The 24,621-nt window shown below is 41.6% G+C and overlaps 1 protein-coding gene across 3 annotated transcripts in view; it reads right to left on the bottom strand.

Moving 5' to 3' along the window:
• The window catches only part of DPP6 (dipeptidyl peptidase like 6), a 1,248,955-nt gene that overhangs the window by 78,034 nt on the left and 1,146,300 nt on the right, over positions 1-24,621 (bottom strand). For all 3 annotated transcript variants that reach the window (XM_056519599.1, XM_056519600.1, XM_056519601.1), the window contains exons 11-14: positions 22,139-22,262; positions 13,423-13,461; positions 3,436-3,543; positions 3,172-3,263 (exon numbers count right to left, since the gene is read on the bottom strand). In XM_056519599.1, the coding sequence (XP_056375574.1) occupies positions 3,172-3,263; positions 3,436-3,543; positions 13,423-13,461; positions 22,139-22,262 (363 nt within the window). The remainder of the gene's footprint in view (positions 1-3,171; positions 3,264-3,435; positions 3,544-13,422; positions 13,462-22,138; positions 22,263-24,621) is intronic.

The following is a 24,621-nucleotide window of genomic DNA, read 5'->3' on the forward strand; positions in this document are numbered from 1 at the left end:
TCTAGGCCCCTTGGACATATACATAGACTCCCATGATAATGGGCGTATGCTACACTATATATATAATTTTGGTATGTTCATATGTATATATATAAATATATATATATATATATATATATATATATATATATACACTTTTAATAAGATATGTACACATATTTTTTACTATTTTTTAGCTGCCATATATATACCTCTGTGATTTCCACTACCCTGTAGACGTTTTTTACATATATACGCATACACATGTATATACACAATTTTATTACAATTTCTTAAATGTCCTCACTTTCATGTGTAAGGTATCGACATGTAGTTTGTGTGCAAGATATTGACATATATCCCATGGATAAGGTATTGATATGTATCCTTGTACCCATTGTGCTACCCTTTTAGTATTCATTTTATGGACCTGAGGAAGGCACATGCTGGTGCCGAAACGCGTTGTCCGTTGTTCTAAACCACAATAAACTGTCCTGTGCTTTATTGGCGTTCCGCATCCATTTTATTTCCGCAGTAGCGCTCGTCCAGTACCCCCTTTTTTTACTCTCCTCTTCCTGGTCATTATTCTCAACAACTATCTTTACCTTGTAGTTCCCCTATTAAGGGCTTTCAAGAAACTGCTTGAGAAACTCATATACATTTCAATTTTCTGATTTAAAGGGGTACTTTGGTGGAAAACCACTTATTTTAAATCAACTGGTGCCAAAAAGTTAAATAGACTTGTAAATTACCTCTATTGAAAAATCTTAATACTTCCAGTACTTATCAGCTGCTGTATGCTACTGGGGAAGTTGAGTTGTTATTTTCTGTTTGACCACAGTGCTCTCTGCTGACACCTATGTCCATGTCAGCAACTGTCCGGAGCAGGAGAGGTTTGCTATGGGGATTTGCTTCTACTCTGGACAGTTCCTGAAATGGACAGAGGTCTCAGAGGAGCACTGTAATCAGACAGAAAAGAACTACACAACTACCTCTGGAGCATACAGCAGCTGATAAGTACTGGAAGGATTACAATTTTATATAGAAGTAATTTACAGATCTGTTTAACTTTCTGGCACCAGTGGATTTGAAAAAAAAAAAAAAAAAAGCTTTCCACCCCCTTTAAATGTAAAAATTGACAAAATTGTAGGAATGTAAAAGAATGAACTTTACTGTACTCCAGCGCAGCTCTAGTTTGTTCTGATGCCAAAGTTTTTGCTCCTGGAGATGAGATCTCCCAACCCTCCTGATGACGTTCCTCAGCCTCAGTGGCTGCAGAGATATTGGAATGTCATCAGCAGAACAGGAAAAGCACATAATCAGGAATAGTAAACAAAGGCAGCGAGGTCTACCAAGGTATAGCAAATTTGACTATTTTGCGCAGACATATTAGGCTTTACCTCTACACTTTGTTAGCAAATCATTCAGCTAAAGACAGGGTCTGCAAACAATTATGCAATACGTATGACCACTCAAATGTAACTACATAATAAAACATTTGCACTGGCAAAGGACCCTCCATTATGCCCAGGGGCCTTTGCTGAACTAGTTTCGATCTTATGTGAAACCAACATTAAAGATAACAGGTGCCGTTCATACAAATCCAATTATAAATTATTTAAAGGGCACTCATTTCTTTGGGGGTGAACCATATAGACTTGAAATGTTACCTCCAAGGCTTCTCTAGGCTTTCAGGTGTTTCTTCCGAAGGAAAATGTGAAAACTTAATGTATCTGGGAAAACTCATGCATGGTGAGTCCTCCCTCAACTCACCATTTAATATTAGTGTTATAGTAACATTGGTTAACAATGAATTAACACTGCATGTGGACTTGTTAAGAGACCATATGAGATAATACTGTATATTTGGTAGAGGGGAACCACTAATCCCCTTTCTCTCAGGTTTGCATTCACCTTTGTAGTGTTTTCTTGCGGTGAAGTCTATTTTCCTCCTTTTTAGGATGATACATTGAGTATTTATAGATTTTTCTAATTGTTTCTCTGCATTTGTCTTCATCTTGATATAACCCTATCCAGGGAATTCCTATTATAAACCACATTTTTAATAATCTGGCCATATGCTTTCGTAGTTGTTGACTGAGTAGTTTGGAATGAAGACAACTCTCCAATATCATGGTCTATTGAATGTGTATATATTGATGAATGGCCACCAAACAGCTTCAGGGCTCTAATCTAAAGAACCATATAAAACGATTCAAACTGTCTAATTACATCTTCTCCAGAGAGCAGATGCCCAAGGTGCCTGACAGCATTTATAGACATTGTCACCAAACCTAACAAAGATGGCAGGGTGTGTTGACAACAATCTAATGTCTATAGCCGGTTTATGACTAAGGACAAGTTGCACGAAAATAAAATGGAACTCTTCTTTTGACAGCTAATTCACAGCTAAGTGAATATTGGGTAAGATATAAATAATAAAGTTATAGATAAATAAATATAAAAATAAAAGTATTCTTCAGGTCATTTGCACCTGTCTCTGAAATATCTGTAACTTGAATGTCACTACTATATACACTAGTTTCAAGATGCCATCCCTCTATGTCACAAATAAAGCTGAATAACTTTTGTTCTGTTGACTTATATCTGGCATCCTGCAACTTTTACTCATTACAGTACTTTAATTGCTTTTCTTTCTTTATTTTTGCCATAACTTTAAAGAAAAAAAATAAAATGCAAAAATGCATGAAGTCAGAGCCGTAGCTGAGAAATCCTGGTAGGACTATTTGCCTCAATATTTGCACCTGGTAGTCTTTAGTCTCTTTAACAGTTACAGGGTCACAAAACAACTCTCTAACCCAGGGAAGAAGTTTGGGGTATTGAAAAAAACATAGTACTCCCATAAAATGTATCTTTTTTAGACTGATATATATATATATATATATATATATATATATATATATATATATATATATATGTCTCCAAATTGTGTTAAAAGTCCAGTACCTCTGTGCTTAATTGCATCTATAAACTATCTGGCATATCCCTTGGACAGCATTGCGCTGAATTAAAGACATGAAACTATAACCCCCTCAACATGGATAGCTGTACCACAGGGTTATGAGGCATGACACAACAACATGGTCCATTGGGGATATTTATAGTATTTAAATAGTTACAGCCCAAAAGCTGTCGAATGTATGGAGACTATGCTTCATCCTATATACTTACATTTTTTGATTCTTTTCATCATATGCCAGAATTTCCGTAACATCCCAGTCTCCTGAGGTGATAGACTGTAAGTTGTCATTACTGTTGTTAGCCTAAAAGAGGAAGAAAGTGATTAAAATAAAAAAAATAATTAATACCCAATAAAGTTCTATACTGTAAATATTTTTATGTATAATTATATATAGCATTATATACATGATATATTATATATTTATTTTTAGTCACTTCCCATTTCTTGAGTCACATCGCGGAGCAAAGTCTTACTTGTGATGAAGAAACAGCAATATGGTGAAATTTCCCACGACCTAACTGTGGAATTGCTCTCACAAAGAAGAACTTTCTTCCGTCCTTCGAGAAGATTGGCTGTTCATTCTGAAATACAGACAAGACAGAAGAGTTAGCATTCATGAGGCAAAAATCAATAGTCTAATGGTTCAGCTAAACACTTGATGCTGAGCTGTATGAAAAACAATTGTGTAGCGTTAACTGTTATTACCCATACTGTAGTCTCATTTCTTGCAGCTTAATGATGCCGCGTGGGTAATATGGGGCTTCTACATAAACTGTAAGCCCCTGTCAACTCAGGTTTACTATGAATTTGATACTGGGAGAAATTGTAACTGGACATAAACTGACAGAATCCCTTAGAAAGACATACTCCCACACAACACATTCAGATAGTATTTTGTTAAAACAACATATAAAATAGTAATAAAAACAACAAAAAGTAAAGTGTAGTCACAGGGCAAACTGTCAATACAGAAAATGCTAATTAATTAATTTATATACACTGTAAAAATGACATTTAGAAACCGATATCACACCTAACATTGTCCAGTGCATCAATAGGATGTGGACATTAAATCACTGGGATATTTGAAAAGGGCATTTCATTTCTCAAATAGTGGAACTAATGGGCACATTTGTGCTGATTATTAGTAATTTTTTTTTTTACTAATATGTTTTACTGAATGTTAAGTAAAGCAACTTTTTTAAATACAGTAGTCATCATTAGTAATTTTCTACCATTTAGCTGCTACTGTGAGAAAGATAAGATAAATCCATTAGCTTGACTTTGCGCTTGCTCAGTGTTAGAGGAAGCAGCAGGGAGGGCTGGTAAGTTACATGCCAGCTCAGATTATAAACATGGGGTAGAGAAACCCTAGAGGACAGTTTGCACACAGTATATAGAGAGGAAAGCAGATACAGGGTATTCTGCAGGGAAGAATCATATAGGCTGTGTACAAAAACAGAGGAACAAAGAGGCTGTAAAAGCAAAAGTGATCATAATTTTTAATAAAGACCTATAACGAGTGTGTTTTGTATTTTGCATCATAATAACAAATTGTTCATAGCCTTAACCCACAGAATCAAGAGGGTAAAAATTGCCAGTTGGACAACAAGGAAGTAGACTCTATCCTACTGGGCCACAGTTATATTTATTACTAGCTTAGTACCCGGCATTGCCCAGTTTTTCCTTCCTGATACTTGTTGGGGAGGAAATTCAACAAAGGAAGAAGCTTTTGACTTCATATCCCATCCTCATATATTGTTGTCATATCCCAACCCCATATCTCGTCCCCATATCTCAACCTCATATCCCATCCTCATATCCTGACCTCCTTTCCAGTCCTTATATCCCGTCCGCATATCTCGACCTCATATCCCCACCTCCTATCTTGACCTCCTATCCCGTCCTCATATCCCGTCCTCCTATCTCGACCTAATTTCCTGTGCTCATATCCCGTCCTCATATCCCAACCTCATATCCCAACCTCATATCCCAACCTCATATCCTGACCTCATATCTCGTCTTCATATCCCGTCCTTTTATCACAACCTCATATCCCATCCTCAAATCCCGACCTCATATCCTGTCCTCATATCCCGACCTCATATCACGTCCTCATATGCTGTCCTCATATTCCGTCCTTTTGTAACATCCTCATATCTTGTCCTTAGGTGGGACTGATTTGTGATGAAGATATTGTAAGCTGAAAATAGAAGGATGTGACTTTGTGGGACTGGGCACGATTTGCAAGCCAGACTCATGCACAAAAAGGGTAGATAATACAAGGGGTGGGGCTTAAACAGTGAGCAGGTCTTTGTGAGAGGGGGTGTGGCTTGCTAGCCAGACTGACACATTCACCAGGAGATGCAGAGCGGAGCTTGTGGAGTAAGGTAACGGAAGTCCCATATACTTGTATGGGACTTGAAACAAAAGCCCATCTTTTATTTAAGGGTGTAGGCAAGGGTATATACCGCGTATGACATATAAGTAATATGTGTACCAGGTATTATTTAAATATCTCCAGCCGTATGGAAGTTATGTGGGAATATACATTTCCCATAGATTTGCATGGAACTTTAAACAAAAACCCAGACCCTTACAAATGGGGGTAGCTAAGGGTTGAATTAACTATCCTCTATTTTAAGTGGACATATACTGTAAGTAACATGTGAACAACCCATCTTTTATATAAGGGTGTAGGTAAGGGTATATACCGCGTATGACATATAAGTGATATGTGTACCAGGTATTATTGAAATATCTCCAGCCGTACGGAAGTTATGCAGTAACATATATTTCCCATGTATGGGACTTTAAACAAAAACCCTGACCCTGGCAAATGGGGGTGAGTAAGGGTTAAATTGCCTATGCTATGTTTGTTGTTGATAAATAAGTAACATGTGTTCCATGTTTCATGTTAATTTCTCTAGCCGCTTGGACGTGATGCTGGAACATACTCACACACATACACACACACTGAGATATATATATATATATATATATATATATATTGTCATTATTTCAGTTATTTCAGAAAGCATATTCACAATGTTACAGGTTTGCTTTAAAGCCATAGCCTTTAAGACAATGAGAAGTGAAAATAATAAAATTGTAAGGTTTCTGATCAAATAAACACAAACATGTATGATGGCTATGTTATCATACCAATCTCATCATTCCAGCACCGAAAGTATATATATATATATATATATATATATATATATATATATATATATATATATATATAATATGCAATACAAATTAGTTTTCACTTGGAATAATGTAAAATAATTTGAATGAGGAATAATACTGGTTCTTGGTCTTCTATCCGTCTGCCCCATAATTCCATAATGTTTTCACTTGACACTTACTAATTGAAACTATATATTACAATTGTAGATTAATTGGGAAATATCTTTGAGATTTTATGAAGTAGCAGCTCTGGTTAAGGGGCTGAATTTAGAGATTGGTGGAATTTAGAGATTGTAGATCTTGTTAATAGATGACATGGTTTAACTAATCTATTATTTAATCTTGATCTGCCCTGCAGATATTAATGTTGTTAGCTCTGCACTTTCCACCACATTCGGTATAATACAGTCAGGCTAATGATGACACACAATTTTTTAAGCCTCAGCAAAAAAAAACAAAAAAAACCCCGTAAAACTCAGCTGAAAAAACTGTGTGTAAACATAGCCTTTTCATACACTTAGGTTAAAGTCACTAAATTTTAGCAAGTTGTTTCAAAATATCCACGTTGTACATAACCCAAGTAGTTTTTCCCTAAATATTTACAAGCAGATTTTCTTTTATAATCTTATCTTATTCTGACATGAAACACTAAGAACATGTGAAGTTATTGGAAATTGCCTTTGGAAATATTTTGAGACCTATTTTCATGGCCTTCTTACCTCTCTGCTTGACATCATGGTACAAAGCAAAATAAATAAGCCAAAACATCAGAAAAAGGCTATGTTAACACGGAATGTCCACATGGAAAATCTAGGACCACACGGGAGGGTGCGGATGCATTCCATGCGAAGTCCGAATGGACAGGTTCATTATTTCTGTGGACAGAAATTTCTGCACCAGAAACATCTGGTGGCACTGTGAGGAAGGAAAAGTATGTGAAGATTTTGAAGCAATATCCCAAGAAATCAGCAAGGAAGATAAAGCTTTGATGCAAATGGGTATTCCAAATGGAAAATCACCCAGAACATATTTTGACCTCTATCCCATAGAAAAGTTATGGGAAAAAGCATGTCCAAGCAAGAAGACCTATAAACTTGACTAAGTTACTGCAGTTCTGTAGGGAAAAATGTGAAGGTCCAGCAACTTATTACGAAGGCTACCTAGAATATAAGACCCAAAAACAAAAAAGTATGTTGTTGTGGCAATTATTAGAATAGCAACACCCCAGCTTTACCCCACCTCCTTCAATAATGATTGACAACTAGTGTTTGCCATCTTTCATTGGCAGGTGAATGGCAAAGGGTGAGGGCAGTGCTCTGCAGTACTATGCCAAATTCATAAGTCCACTGCAGGGTTAGCTGTAGGGGTATATATAAGTATCTTATGCTGTGGGTTCAGATCCCCGATTTAGTGAGGACGATCTACTAGAGGACAGTCAGCAGCTACTGTCACCAAGAAGCGGAGGAGACATCCGCCGCTTCGTCCACTAGGCGGGCAAGTAGTGATGAAGAGAGAGACGTGGAAGGTGGTGTTGCAAGCATTCAGGCTCCCGAAGAAGACACTGTTGAGGAACCTGAGGAGGACATCAGTGACATGCAGACACAACTAGATGATGATGAAGCCAATAGCACTTGGGAGCCGAGTGCAGAAGGGGCTTCATCATGATCAGGAGAAGAGGGTTGCAGGTTGCCGGTGAGGCAGCAGCTGAGCCAGCAAGGTGATAGCATGGTTGGCAGTCAGCATGTTGGCAAAAGTGGAAAGTCTGGAGCCAAACGTGCCAAGGGTAGACCACCTGCTTCGCGGCAGACCACCTTTCCGGGAGGTAGTCGAACAGGGGTTGCTGGAGTCGGCGGCAGTAGCATTCAATTAGTGCAGACTGTTGGTGGGAAAATCAGCTACTCAGCGGTGTGGCAGTTTTTCATCAAGCATCTGGAGGATGTTAACCTAGCCACATGCAAGATGTGTTGGCAGAAGGTGAAGTGTGGCCAGGGTTCCAATGATGGCACCACGGCCCTGCGTTCACATATGCAGCATCACCATAAAGCGACCTGGGAGATCCGTGGCTACGATGTGGTGGTCCAGCCTGCTGCATCACCCAGTGGCACGCCGCTCCCTCTTTCAGCCAGCCAAGGCTACACCACCTCAGCCGAGGGGAGCTGTGAGTCATACCCATCTTCTGTCGCTCCAGATGCTCCTGCTCCTCTTATTTCAAGTCAGTCATTCCGCCAGCAATCCATCGGCGAAGCCATGTCCAAGAGACAACAATATGCGCCCACTCATCCAACGGTGCAGAAGCTGAATGTGCTCCTGTCTAAGTTGCTGGTGCTGCAGTTCCTCCCTTTTCAAGTGGTGGACTCTGCACCTTTCAGAGAACTGATGGCTTTTGCCGAGCCGAGGTGGAGAGTCCCAAGTTGTCATTTCTCTGCGAAGATGGCAGTACCAGCCCTGCACAATTTTGTGGAACAGAAGGTGAAACAGTCCTTGAGGCTGTTGATGTTTACCAAAGTGCACGGCAGCACCGACGTGTGGAGCTGTAAATACGGTCAGGGACAATACATGTCCTTTATGGCCCACTGGGTGAATGGGGTTCCTGTACAGCCACGACAGCAACTTGGACAGGTCCCGCCGCTACCACTTCCATGCTCTCAGGCTGTTGGTCCTGCGCCAGTGTGTGACTCTGCCTCCTTATCCCCCACCGTGTTCTCAGCCTTCACTGCACGGACAAGTATCAGTGCCCCACCAGCATAGCGTGTGTGCAGAGCACCGCGGTGTCACACTGTTCTCCACATGGTTTGCCTTGGCGAATGGAGTCACACAGGGAAGGAACTGCTAAAAGTCATTCATCAAGAAATCGAATCATGGCTTACTCCACGAAAACTGGGAAAAAATGGGAACCATGGTGACCGACAACGGGAAGAACATCTTGTCTGCGCCGCGACAAGGAAGCCTGAGACATGCGCCCTGCATGGCACACGTGTTCAATCTGGTTGTCAAGAGGTTTCTGAAGTGTTCCCCCCATCCTAACAATGGGAAGGAAACTTTGCATGCACTTCAGCCACTCGTACACCACAAAGCACACCCTCCTTGAGCTGCAGCGTCAGAACGGCATCCCCCAACAAAGTCTGATTTGCGACATTTCCACAAGTTGGAATTCCACCCTCCATATGTTGGACCGACTATACAAACAGAGAAAAGCCATCACCAATTTCTTGATGATCCAAGGGGAAAGGGGGCTCCCCTGTGTAACTTCAATGTCAACCAGTGGCAGCTCATGTGTGACACCTGCCGTTTGCTCAGGCCCTTTGAGATAGCCACATTATTAGTCAGTCGCCAGGATTACGGGATGAACAATGTCATTCCACTGCTTCATCTACTACAACACGTGTTGGAAAGATGGCTGGTCAGGGCACTGGAGACATGGCGCCTACATCTCACGGTCACATGAGCCCTGTGGGGGCTGAATTGCAGGGGGAGGAGCACAGTGGAGCACAGTTTAGGTTTCATGAGATGGTTGGTTTTTCTAGCCATTTGACAGGAGAGGAGGAGCAGGAGCAGCTAGAGGAGCTAGAGGGTTATGAGAAAGGCGAGACAGAGGACCCAGACACATCGTGGTAGCATGCAGTGGAGATGCAGGGAGTCCCTCCGAGTCACTTGCACAAATGGCACGATGCATGCTCACTTGCTTGCGTAGTGACCGCTGAATTGTCACCATTCGGCAGAGGGATGACTTTCTGGCTCTCCACCTTTTTGGAACCTAGCTACGGGCACAAACTAGGGGCCTTTTTAACACCTACTGAGAGGGAGGATAAACTAACCTTCTACAGAGACATCCTATGTAGTCAGTTGGCCGATGCCTATCGGCGCCATTGTCCATCCTCTCGCAGGTCTGACTCATGGGGGCCCTCTGCGCTCTCATCTTCCACTGCCATGGCTGTAGGGGAGGGGTGAGGTGGCAGGAGCAGTACCAGCTCCATCAGCAGCAGCCTGAGTCTACAGTCGCTGATGAGTAGCTTTCTTCACCCACATAGTGAAGCAACTCATCAGCAGCAGGTAGACCTGGAGAAGGACCTGAACCAGCAGGTGGTGGCATACCTTGACATGACCATTCCAACACACCTTGAAGATCCGCTGGACTTCTGGGCAGCCTTTATGGCCGCAACTAGCAGGGTTTGCCCTGGAAAAGCTGTCCTGCCCAGCCAGTAGTGTGCCATCAGAGCGGGTGTTTAGTGCGGCAAGGGCCATAGTAACACCAAGGAGAACTTCACAAATATGGATAGTGCTAAACAAATTTAAGGTGCTGCTCCCCAGTTACAGGCATTCCTCCGTTTCAGACCACAAGTATGTATTGAGGATATGCATTACCTAAAACTTAACTTTTAATAATATTCTTAGGATAAAATATAGGTACCAAATTTTTTTTTTAAATCATACAAAAGTAAAGGTGTGCAAAAAACACCATGTGCCACCTACGCCGCCAAGTATTGATGTGATGCAAAGACCTCTAAAAGGTGGAAGGGAACAACGTATGGTCCATTGTAACCGGTGAGGGTAAAAACTTCCCATGTAAGACCCCACTCTGGCATTATTAATTCTTTTCTTAGCAAGTGTTACTCACTCTAAAAAGGGCAGTCCCGCACAGGAACCTCTTCCTATTTCCCCCTACAAACGCTGCCATTTCCCGGGGTATTTAGGTGGAAATAGAGAGAGTTTCCTGTGTGGGGCTGCATTTTTTAGGGCGAGTAACACTTGCCAAGAAGGGAATTAATAGGGCGAGAGTAGGGCCTTACAGGGGAAGTTTTTACCCCCACCTGCTACAATGCACTATACGTTGTTCCCTTCCACTTTTTAGAGGTCTTTGCATCACATCAATACTTGGTAGTGTAGGTGGCACATGGTGTTTTTTGCACACCTTTCCTTTTGTTTGAATTAAAAAAATTGGGGTCCATATATTTTATCCTAAGCATATTATTAAAAGTTAAGTTTTATGCATTGCATATCCTCAATACTTACTTGTGCACACTAACACTTTTACAACAGAGACCGTTTTCTTCTGCCTACCTGCCTCAGCTACTATTCTGATCCTGCCACCCGCCTGATGCCACACATCTGATGTCAAGTTCTCCTTTTTTCACCCACCTTCGTCACCGGGTACTGGTATTGCCACCCACTGCACTACTCTGTAACTGGGGCACTTTCAGGACTCCTGATGCTGCTGCCACCTCCAGGCTGTCTCATTCTGCCACCATATGTTCTCCTCATGCTGATGCCACCTCCAGGTTGTCTCATTCTGCCACCATATGTTCTCATGCTGATGCCAGCTCCAGGCTGTCTCATTCTGCCACCATATGTTCTCCTCGTGCTGATGCCACCTCCAGGTTTTCTCATTCTGCCACCATATGTTCTCCTCATGCTGATGCTGGCTTTAAACTGTCTCATACTGTCACCATATGTTCTCCTCATGCTGATGTCAGCTCCAAGCTGTCTCACACTGCCATCATAGGTTCTCCTCATGCTGCTGCCACCCCCAGGCTGTCTCATTCAGCCACTATATGTTCTCCTCATACTTCTGAAAACTCCAGGCTGTGTCATTCAGGCCTATGTGCTGCTGCCAACTCCAGGCTTTGTCATTCAGCCATTATATGGTCTCCTCATGCTGCCGGAAACTCCAGGCTGTGTCATTCAGCCACTATATGTTCTCCTCATGTTGCCGCAAACTCTAGGCTGTGTCATTCAGCCATTATATGCTGCCGCCTATTCCAGGCTGTGATTCAGCCCCTATGTTGTCTCCTCATGCTGCTGCCAACTCCAGGCTGTCATTCAGCCACTATATATTCTCCTCATGCTTCCGCCACCTCCACGCTGTGTCATTCAGCCACTATATGGTCTCCTCATGCTACCAACACCTCCACGCTGTGTCATTCAGCCACTATATGGTCTCCTAATACTGATGCCGCATCCAGGCTCTGTCATTGTGCCGCTCTGCAACAGTGATTCATATAGCGACGCCTCTGATCTGCATGTCATACTGAATAACAGTATTATTTCACTAACCCAGCACACACCCTATGCGTGTTACAGCAAGACAAAGTGTTCTACATCCCTATTGAGGCTCTCTGTAGGCCAGAAATAGCAATTTTTAATACCAATAATAGCAAATAAATTCAGACCGAAACAATTGTTTTTTGGAAAATTCGGCAAATTGACCAAATCAAATTTTTCAAAAGATTCGCTCATCTCTAGCAATGATACGTCCTCTGCCGCCATATTGATATATAACTAGGCAGATTTTCTAGGATTACACTAAAGTTCTAACATTGTGATGATAGCAGCAAGATAGATTGTTCTCCAGTGAGGAAAGATGGATTACTGGAGTTATCAACAAATTGACAGAGAATAAAAACAAAGTATATGTCCAGATTCTGATAGTCTTTGACTAGTGAGGTCCAAGTGCTGGAAGCCCCACAATCACTGAAATAAAAAGGTAAAATGAGGCAAGCTGATGCTCGGAGGCAGGGTTAGTAGTGTACAGGCTAAAAGTATATCAGTCCACATAGTGTCTGATTTACGTCTCTAGATGAGCTGACAAAGCCAAACAAACACAGCCAAAGAGCACAGTGCTTAAAGTGTTTACCCCATTATTTATGTGACTGGTGTGAATTTCAGCACCAGGACCCTTACTCATTTAACCTTCTGATAAGTTACTTCTTTGAAACTAAAAGAACAATATTTGGTATATATATATTTTTTTACTTTAGAGGGAAAACTCTTAATAGCAAATTACAGAGATCACAATCTGGATAACTGCACCATCTGTAATCTTTATTGCAGGGTATGATGCTGTGCTTTTAGTTTAAAGGGGTACTACGGAGGGAAGAAATTTATTTTTCAAATCAACTGGTGCCAGAAAGTTAAACAGATTTGTAAATTACTTCTATTAAAACATTTTAAGCCTTCTAGGACTTATCAGCTGCTGTATGCTCAAGGGGAAGTGTTGTAGTTCCCAGTCTGATCACAGTGCTCTCTGCTGTCACTTTTGTTTGTGTCAGACAGAAGTGTCAGCAGAGAGCACTGTGGTCAGACTGAAAAGAAAATAAATTCCTCTGGAGCACACAGCAGCTGATAAGTACTGGAAGGATTAGGATTTTTAAATTGAAGCAATTTACAAATCTGTATAACTATCTGTCACCAGTTGATTTTATTTAATTTTTTCCCCCGGAGTGCCCCTTTAACATTTCTTGCTGAAGATAAAGAAATACTGATATTGTTACCTGTCTGTGTAACCAAGCTTCACTTTCATCTTCATGTTTCTGAAGGAAAAAATACAAGATGACATTTATTAATAGGCACACTTAATAAATATACATTTTTATACATTTGACAGTCTACAGTTCAATTTTCAATAATGTTTTTTCATCTTTTTCATACCTTATTGACTGCGCAAACATAAAGGCTTATTACGTTTTGTATATTCTGTTATTTTTATAGCTATTTGATTGTGCAGACATAAGGGACTATTAGGCTATGACTATACTGTGGCTTTAAAGTGGCATTCTAGTATAGGAATATTGTACTTAAACAACACTATAACCTGAAGATATATTACTTACTAATATAGTGTTATAACAAATAGTGCTGACTTTAGCATGTTTTTGTGTCATTCGCTCAGGAAGTTGTAGAGTCCATTCTTTGTCAGTGCAATATTGCCGCAGCAGCTCCTCCCTATCACCCAAGGGTAGCAGCATCATCTGTTGTATAAGGCCGGGCTGGAATCTTGTCGCTCATCTCTAGGCCCGCCCCTGAGTGAGGTCATCACCTCTGACCAACCCCTATGGCCAGTGTTTCCCAACCTTGGGGTTCCTTCAAGAATTTCAAGTGCTCCGCGGGCTCCAGCAGGCAATTTTTTTCTTTAATCAACAGTCCCGGCCCATGTGCCTGTGAATAACGGAAGCGCAGGGGGGAAGGGAAGTCTGCGTGCACATGCTTACTGAGCACACAGCCTCCCCCTTCCACCTGCAGCGCTGTGAGTGAATCACAGGTGTGCAGGCCGGGAAGGGGATGAATGCAATGGGGGTAGTGCGTGGATTGTTCCCGGCCCCCCGGAGGACTGTTCCCGGACCACCGGAGGACTGTTACCGGCCCCCAGGAGGACTGATTCTGGCCCCCAGGTTTCTACCCGGCCCATCTGATTCTACCCAGCCCACCGATTCTTCCCCGCTTAATTAAGGTAGTGCACCCTCTCCCCTCACCTCTGTCCACCCCCCTTTGTCACCCCTCTATTACCTCCTTTCATCCTTGTCCACTTTCCTGTCATCCATGTCCACCTTGTCCGCCCCTGTCACCCATGTTCACCCCTCTCCTCTGACCACCCCCAGTCTACCCCCATCACCAATTTCCAACCTCTACTATTCACCCCTCTTTTACCCCCTATTCCCGCCCCTGTCACCCGTGTAAACTCTTCTACTCCCCTCTGTTACCCATGTACACCCATCTATCACCCATGTGCACCCCTCTGTCACCCATGTACACTCCTCTATACCCCTCTGTCACCCATGTGCACTCCCTTACACCTGTCTGTCACCCTTGTACACTCCTCTAAACCCCGCTGCCACCCCTGTACACTCCTCTACACACCTGTCACCCATGTACACCTTTCTGCACCCCTTTGTTACCCCTTTACACCTATATGCCCCTTTATTCCTCCTTACTTCTAAAAAGGGAATCTGGAGGCTGATGCTGGAAAAGTGCAGAGCCTAATAGGTTTGTTTTTCGGGTTTAACAGTAAAGAATTGTGGCTGGAAGAAATCGTCATGACGGCGAAGACCAGATGGAGAAGAGAAGGGAACAACGCTGGTAGCTGTATAAAACAGCACTGTAATCTACACTACATACCCACTAAAGATAAATTGATATTGTGCATTGCAACTTTTATTTTTTGCTCATTAACTTCGTTAGGGGTTCCCCGCGAAAAATTTTTTCCCTGAGCCGAAAAAGGTTTGGAAACACTGCCCTATGGCATACATCATCAGCTCCTTGTCATAGACTTATTTACATATATAACTTTTATGTGATATTTAGGGAGAATAATGTGTGTTCACAGCATGTTGCCTTGTGCCACAGGCAGATGAGTAGACAGAAAATGAATGCAGCAGGTGCTTCAATGCTTGTGTCATAGTCTGCAGTAAAATGAAATGTTCTGCAACAGCTCTGGGAGAAGCTGGCAGGATTGCTGTTGGGGGGCTAGAAGGCAGGGTGGAAGGACTGTGATAAAGAACTGAAGGAAATCAATTAATTCTGGAAATTGTAATTCTAAGCATCTGCTTAACCAGGAAGTACAGGACTAAGACACGAATAGTTGTAATGGGCTATTTTTTTTACCCTGACTCAGTGCAATTTTTTATTTCCCAAATACAATAAGTATTAATGACAAGAATCCTTTACAATTATTTAATATTATGAGGTATTTGGTAAAATTATCAATTTATGCCATGAAGTACAGACAAACCCTACTAAAAGACATGGGTCAACAGGGCAAACACAGGGAATTTAAAGTTGCCCAAAGCCATGCCACTTCTTATCAAAATTCTCCTTTGGGAATATATTCCATTAATGGCATTACATATGAAAATTGCTATAGATACAATTTTCTTACATAATCTTTAAAGTGCTCCCCACTGGTGGAGCTTTGCTTTACCATTACCAAATATAAAACCTAAAAGATGAGATCTGAGAAATGTTTATCAGTGAGATGCAGACGCTGCGCTCATTGATCATTTATTACAATGCTCAGCATAAATGCAACTACAAACCATTCCTTCTGAAGAGAAAATGTAAGATAATGCAGAGAAACTCATTATTGTCAGTATGGAAATGGCTAATGATATCCAAAAAAGAAGCTGAAACCAATGAATATGAAAGTGACTAGTCACAGCAAATTTCCAATGCTAATGACACAGCCACACAGGCCTCAAGTGAAATGGCTGAAAGACTAAGAATAACCCATTAAAAAAGACATTACAATATCTGAAAATGGGGAAAATTGAATTCACAGCCTACCGAATATTAATGATAGAGGAATAGTAGAAGTTATCGCAAAATAATATTACACATATTAGTAGGTTTCAGATTCTTTTGTGTTAGAATTTACAATTTGTTATTACCCAGTATAATACTGATAATGGGTGACATAAGGCTTTATATATTAAATGGGTAGATTCGCCTTTTTAGGCTGTCCTGGTGGTAAACTGATGGCCGATCTTCTTACTTCTACAAGGATTTTCAGAAATATGTTCTATCTATCTATCTATCTATCTATCTATCTACCTACCTATCTATCTAACAAAAAAGGATCTCACTGCGGCACACAAGTAAAGTGAAAAAATGTTCAGTGGTTTATTCCATAATGAAAAGTGTTTTCACAGAAAGCGACTTTTCGACCAGGCTCACCCAGTCTTTTTTAAGCAGTGCTGCTTGAAAAAGACTGGGAGAGCCTGGTCGAAACTTTGCTTGCTGTGAAAACACTTTTTACTATGGAATAAACCACTGAACATTTTTTCACTTTACTTGTGTGCCGCAGTGAGATCCTTTTTTATTATACAAACGGTGGGCTCCTGACCATAGCCCCAGAAACTGTGTGCACCAACTACTGCCTTCTACTCTTCAGGTGTGCTGTTCTTCTCCCTATTACCTATCTATCTATATCTATCTACTGCAAATGTCTAATGATTTTCAATATACACTTTTTTTCAGGAGTAATTTAACATGGTATTCTTAATGTTCAGGGTTGGCAATGAAATTGTCAACTACTGTACCATGGATTAAAGGAGTAATCCAGGATCTGAAAACATATCTCCTTTCCTAAGAATAAGGGATAAGTATCAGATCGCAGCGGGTCTCAGCGATCTCCCATACGGGGCCCCGGAAGTCCACATAATGGGGGCATGTCCACCACTGCACAAAGTATCGGCTGACATGTCCCCTCAATACAACTCTATGGGAGGGCTGGGGCACTGCATTTGGCCATCTCCAGCTCTGCCATAGCACTGCATTGAGGGAGTGTGTCAGCCACTGCTTCGTGCGGTGGACGACTCTCCCCTTTTCTGCAGACTACTGGGGCCCCATACGGGAGATCACGGGGGTCCCAGCAGTAAGAATTTTCCCTCATTGAAATTCTGCATGAAAATGGGTCCAAAGAAGGCCAATTCACACAAGTTCATACGGCGGAATTCCCAAAAGAAATTCCGTAGTGTGAACATACCCTTACTGTCTGGAATATTTTTTATTGTATTCATGTATATGAAATTATAGCAGTCTACACATTTGTATGCAGCAAAAAAAATCAATAAAAAATGAAAAAGCACAGCAAAATATGTTGATACATGTCAGCATGACATTAGCTGAAAGGTGACCATAACTTGTGAGTTTTCTTTTTGAACAGAGATTTTTGTAATGTACTATGTAGTTAATTCTAAGTTTTCATGATCATTTTCGAAAATTCCAAAAGTTATTGTAAAATGTGTCTTGTTCTGGGTCAATAACCCTTAATTTTGATTTGATATGAACATGTCCAATCTTTCAGCGGAATCTGGCAGAGAACTTCATTTTGTCAATGATATATTGTTTTGTTTCTTGGTAAGTTGCTATTTTAAATGGCGCAGATCCACAAAGTAAATTCAGTGACAAAATTCTTTACTGAATTTTCTCAGTGTGAATGAACCCTTAGGTGGATATACTACTCTTATTTCTTAGTAAAGTTTCCCTCACCACTATTAGCCACTATTAAAATGCCAACAAGAGGCGCACCCTGAGCTTTACTCTGCCCAACTGCTTTCTTGTAATGTCCAGTCTGAATGTCACATCAGCATCTCCAGAGGAACAGAGCTATTGGTTCCTTCTAGATTGAATTCCAGGTTGTATGGATAAATATTAATATAAAGTTATATGAATTTTAAAAATAAGTTCTATGAATTGATTGGTAACCTATGCTGCACTAGAATAGTTTCTTATTCTAAACTTTTTATTGGTAAATAAAGTTTAGTCATCATAAAATAGAAAGGGACAATTCTTGAAAATCACAATTTTTAAGCTTTGTATGATAAAAAGAGGATAATTTATTAAGGCTGTTTGTCGGTGTTCTAGAATACAAAAGTTGCACATATTTGCACAAGCCGTATTTTTGCCTTTTTGCATCCTTCTACACATCTATTATGAAATGTGGGCAGGGCCTAGTAGGAGTGGGACCAGCCAATGCCCCAATCTGTTCTTTTGTAGAATGTATAATCTACTAATTGTTATATTTGGCTTATTTAAGCCATGCCCACTTTCTGATAAGCCACACACAATTTTGTGGATTTCTAACATATGCTGGCCATACATTTGCCAAACCATTCTATCTGGTAGGAGCAGCCAACCATTTAATGGGCCTCAACAGTAGATGTTGAGGGGAAAAAACAATCACAGATAGAATTCAATATGTCCACGGTAGATAAGTGCCCCCAGCACCCATGTGTATGGAAAGGGGGGTCAAGGCAAATACAGATGTAACCATCTTCATCTTGTTTGTGGTGTGCTAATATATTATACTGCACTCCTGAAGTTAAGATAAGTTATCCTAACTAGTTACGGAAAGCTACGTTTTACATTACTCCTCAATTACTGGCCTTATCTTGATCTTTAGTTCATTATGGTAACATATGCCAACTTCAGTAGGGCAATACGATATCATAACACATTACACAAACCAGTTTAACATGACCCCTCAGTTATTGGTCTTCATCCTTGGTGCATTAGGATATTTCAACACAATACATTGCTATGTCAGGATAACACCCTAAAGATAAACATGGCTACAGGAGCTGTAGGCTGAACGAGTCTTGGCCAACAAGTGTCTGAAGTGTATTGCCTACAATGGTCCCAGGGACCTTCCACACAACTCTAACCTATAAGTCAGAATGAAGCATTTACAAGCAGAACCTTCATTTCTCACAGATCTCCTGTCACATTCCTAAAGCATTTTGAGATTATTTCGGCATCTCAGTTATAATGAGGTTTTCTGCTTAGAATAATGATTTGCTGAGTGTGCACCAAATCACAGGTAGGATAGGTAGGTGGGAGGAATTTCATTATGACAATTCACTTACTAGAGGCAATGATTTACTGATTGGGTTGTTGAGGATAATTCCACCGAATCTCTTGTTTAATAGGGTCTTCACTTAAATACTTTTAGATAAAAAGAGATTAACATGGAATCTATGCCTTCAATACTGTGTTTTCCCTGTTCTGCTGTCATGTCCAGTGCCAATACACTTGTTAGCTGAACTGTTGCATATACAAATTGCCTAACAAATACAGTCTTTTCCATGCAGACAAAATAAGGCTGTCTTAGGCTGTCATGTTCCCACTCAGCTTTTTGGCTGTGTTCAGTTTAGAAAAATTGCTGACAACTTTGGTAAATTTTTCATCATGTAAAACAGCTTTTTCTTTTCATAAAGGCGAGAACACTGGTCAAAAATGTCAGTTTTTGGCATTAGCAGCCCATTAAAAGGACATGCCACTAACCTTTATGGCCGTACAAATTATAGCCGTAAGAGTAATGTATATATAATTCATATGTATGGATAATGAAAATAGATGTTTTTCCATTGAGTAAAGAAAAAAAAATATTTTGAACTTTTGTGAACTGTACAAATAGCGTTAATCTTAATCTGGGGCTGGCAATAAAGCCATGTGTGTGCCACCAAAACAATCACAATCATATATACAGAATTGGATTTCAGATGAAGAATGTTTGCAATAAATTTGCCACATGTGAAGCCACCCTTAGGATAGATTCAGACACAGAACATTTGTTAAAGAAATCGCTCTGCCTGGAAATCTGCCTGAAACATTATCCCTCTGGTCCCATGGCAATAGGCCTCTCTGTTGCCAGCCAGCACTTTCCTCTTCTGTACTGACAAGGGGCAATAACCCAAAACAGCTGTCTCCCCTTCTGAGAGTTGTCTGTCTTGGCTTACATTTCTAGTCATGACCTAAGGCTTCTTAGTCAGACACTGATTTGTAGGGAGAGGTGCTTCACATTTCCTTTTCCCTATAAATCTGTTAGCATGGGTTAGGCGTAATAGTATATCACTTGTATTTTTGGCCTTCGATATGAAAAGCTTTTGATCACATTTTGACTGTGCGTTTTTTTGGTATTACAAGATGTTAGTCATTAGGGTTATAAATGCTTTAAAGGTAGTGCAGTTTAAGAAACTCCCTCTCATATAGCCTGCTAGGGATTCTGAATTAAGAGAAGGGGTCCTCTGTTCAGGATCCTCATCTTTTGGCTAGAGAAGAGAGAGGTTACTAAGAGCATCTCTTTCTCTGAACTTGTCCTGTCCTGAATGACATAGACATTAGACAACTCACTGATGTTAATAGACTTTGTGTAGTACTTAGATTTCCCTGTGGGGGCACTGCAGAGAAATTGAACACTGATCATGATGTGATCCTGATTCACACCCCCTTAGCCTGATATTCACACCTCCTGAACCATACTATATACAGTACTTTGCAGCTTGCAGTATATGGGACAATGACATTGTGGTCATCATTTAGTAGTTTAGTAGACAAATATGTGATAAGGGTGAAAGACTTTGTTTTGAAGAATTCCATATCCTAAGTAATCTGATTTGTTACCACTGTCAATATCTGACAAGATTCATCTGCAGGTGATAGTTAATAAAATGCTCATGGCAAATGAAATGGAGATTGTTCATATCAATGGACAATCTGGAGAACAAAACTGACATCCAAATAAATGAATTTTATTGGTATTACTGTTATTTTGACATTTCTCATACTGCTGTGCCTTATCATATATTGTCATGGAATGGAATGTTAACAATTATATTGTACATGTGGACCAGAAGGGTTCAGACTCACAGCACAAACAAAAACATAATGTCATAGACAAAAGGATACAGTAGATGTCTGCAGAATATTTTCCAGTGGGGGCAGAATTTTAATGGGGTACTCCACTACTTTAAAACTTACCCCTATACATAGGATAGGGATAAGTGTCTGATCACTGGGGGTCTGACCACTGGGGGTCTGCCCGCAATCTCTATGAATTCTCTATGGGAGAGTCGGAGATAGGAGTACTATACTCAGGTATCTCCAACACTTCCGTAGACAGGGGATAGATAGATGATAGGTAGGTTAAGACAGGGAGAGTCCAATAGGAATACTATACCCAGGTAGCTCCTTTGTCCCTGTCTGTCTGTGTTATGAACAGGTTAAGGAGCATTTTTCCAAGGAGGACAACCTCCCCTGCAGATGCCCATGGTGGACATTATAGGGCTGTCACAGCTGAAGCACCCTAGGTATGCCCAGCATAGGAAAAAGTGGATGTTGTACTCAATGCAAAGCATCATGAATAGAGGTGTAGCTTAAAGCTTCCGGGCCTGATGCTAAATCTGCAACAGGGCCCCATGTGCCAATTATAATACTGGTCCCTTATGGGGTAGATATGCTTTGAGGCCCCTTAGGCACCAGGGCCCCGGTGCGACTGCTACCTCTGCTACCTTTATAGCCACCCCCCTGATCATGGACTTAAGTGTTAACAAGAATTGTCCCTCTTGCTATATTTCTACATGGATCCTTTCTCCAGCCCAGCATAAACATTGTTAGATGGAAAATGTCTTTAATATTCCTCAGGCTTTTGTTTATTGTCTCCACTTTTTCTGTTCTTGTATTTCTCATCTGTTGTTGTACAGCACTAGGTTGTATTGACAAGACTCAAGCAAAAACCAATAATGCCCCTTGCCCCTAATTTGTAATTTGAGGAACATTCATTACTCCGGATAGAACAGTTATTTCGGAAAGTGACTACATTCTGCAATATAGTCAACATTCGCCTAGCGCCCCATCCATCACTCAGATGTCAGAATCCAGTCTGGTCTATTAGTTTGGGAAAACTAGATCCTCATAGATAAAACATTAATTTACCTTTGTGCAAACTCCGGTGATAGCATCGCACAATGTCAAGATGGAGATATTCTGTGCCCTGTTTAACCAGTTGACTGCCACCTTGGTATTGGTTGCCCATTTCACCATGGTTATATAGTACTCTCTGCAATAAGAACAAAATGATGGCAAATTGTTAATACATTGGTTGACATTCATAACACATGTACTGTGTACATGTTATTTGAGTATGCACATGTCATTATACCTTATTAATTCTAATACTTATAGAGGTTAAATGGGCAGTCTGAGATACAAAAACCTTTTGTATGCTGTACATCTTGGCAAAACATTAACCATTCTAATATACTTAATAAGAAATGTTATTTCCTGTTTATAAAAATCATGGCTTATAAAATCATGGCTTATAAAATCATGGCTTTGTCCAAGCTGAAGCACAGGCATGGAAAAAGTTCAGTGAGCGGGGTGGGCTAGCACTCCACTGTGCTCTCTCCTGTCTGATAGAACAGGAGAGAGCACAGAGGAGTGCTATCCGATAGGAGAGAGCACAGAGGAGTACTATCAGACAGAAGAGAGCACAGAGGAGTCCTATCAGACAGGAGAGAGCACAGAGGAGTGCTATCAGACAGGAGAGAGAACAGAGGAGTACTATCAGACAGGAGAGAGCACAGAGGAGTGCTATCAGACAGGAGAAAGCACAGAGGAGTGCTATCAGACAGGAGATTGCACAGAGGAGTACTATCAGACAGGAAAGAGCACAGAGGAGTGCTATCAGACAGGAGAGAGCACAGAGGAGTGCTATCAGACAGGAGAGAGCACAGAGGAGTACTATCAGACAGGAGAGAGCACAGATGAGTACTATCAGACAGGAGAGAGCACAGAGGAGTCCTATCAGACAGGAGAGAGCACAGATGAGTCCTATCAGACAGGAGAGAGCACAGAGGAGTCCTATCAGACAGGAGAGAGCACAGAGGAGTACTATCAGACAGGAGAGAGCACAGATGAGTACTATCAGACAGGAGAGAGCACAGAGGAGTCCTATCAGACAGGAGAGAGCACAGAGGAGTCCTATCAGACAGGAGAGAGCACAGAGGAGTCCTATCAGACAGGAGAGAGCACAGAGGAGTACTATCAGACAGGAGAGAGAGCACAGAGGAGTACTATCAGACAGGAGAGAGCACAGAGGAGTACTATCAGACAGGAGAGAGCACAGAGGAGTACCATCAGACAGGAGAGAGAGCACAGAGGAGTACTGTCAGACAGGAAAGAGCACAGAGGAGTACTATCAGACAGGAGAGAGCACAGAGGAGTCCTATCAGACAGGAGAGAGCACAGAGGAGTACCATCAGACAGGAGAGAGAGCACAGAGGAGTACTATCAGACAGGAGAGAGCACAGAGGAGTACTATCAGACAGGAGAGAGCACAGATGAGTACTATCAGACAGGAGAGAGCACAGAGGAGTCCTATCAGACAGGAGAGAGCACAGAGGAGTCCTATCAGACAGGAGAGAGCACAGAGGAGTCCTATCAGACAGGAGAGAGCACAGAGGAGTACTATCAGACAGGAGAGAGAGCACAGAGGAGTACTATCAGACAGGAGAGAGCACAGAGGAGTACTATCAGACAGGAGAGAGCACAGAGGAGTACCATCAGACAGGAGAGAGAGCACAGAGGAGCACTGTCAGACAGGAAAGAGCACAGAGGAGTACTATCAGACAGGAGAGAGCACAGAGGAGTCCTATCAGACAGGAGAGAGCACAGAGGAGTGCTATCAGACAGGAGAGAGCACAGAGGAGTCCTATCAGACAGGAGAGAGAGCACAGAGGAGTACTATCAGACAGGAGAGAGCACAGAGGAGTACCATCAGACAGGAGAGAGAGCACAGAGGAGTACTGTCAGACAGGAAAGAGCACAGAAGAGTACTATCAGACAGGAGAGAGCACAGAAGAGTACTATCAGACAGGAGCGAGCACAGAGGAGTACTATCAGACAGGAGAGAGCACAGAGGAGTACTATCAGACAGGAGAGAGCACAGAGAAGTCCTATCAGACAGGAGCGAGCACAGAGGAGTGCTATCAGACAGGAGAGAGCACAGAGGAGTGCTATCAGACAGGAGAGAGCACAGAGGAGTACTATCAGACAGGAGAGAGCACAGAGGAATACTATCAGACAGGAGCGAGCACAGAGGAGTACTATCAGACAGGAGAGAGCACAGAGAAGTCCTATCAGACAGGAGAACACAGAGGAGTCCTATCAGACAGGAGAGAGCACAGAGGAGTACTATCAGACAGGAGAGAGCACAGAAGAGTACTATCAGACAGGAGCGAGCACAGAGGAGTACTATCAGACAGGAGAGAGCACAGAGGAGTACTATCAGACAGGAGAGAGCACAGAGAAGTCCTATCAGACAGGAGCGAGCACAGAGGAGTGCTATCAGACAGGAGAGAGCACAGAGGAGTGCTATCAGACAGGAGAGAGCACAGAGGAGTACTATCAGACAGGAG

Source organism: Hyla sarda, chromosome 5 (assembly GCF_029499605.1).
Source record: "Hyla sarda isolate aHylSar1 chromosome 5, aHylSar1.hap1, whole genome shotgun sequence".
Lineage (NCBI taxonomy): Eukaryota > Metazoa > Chordata > Amphibia > Anura > Hylidae > Hyla > Hyla sarda.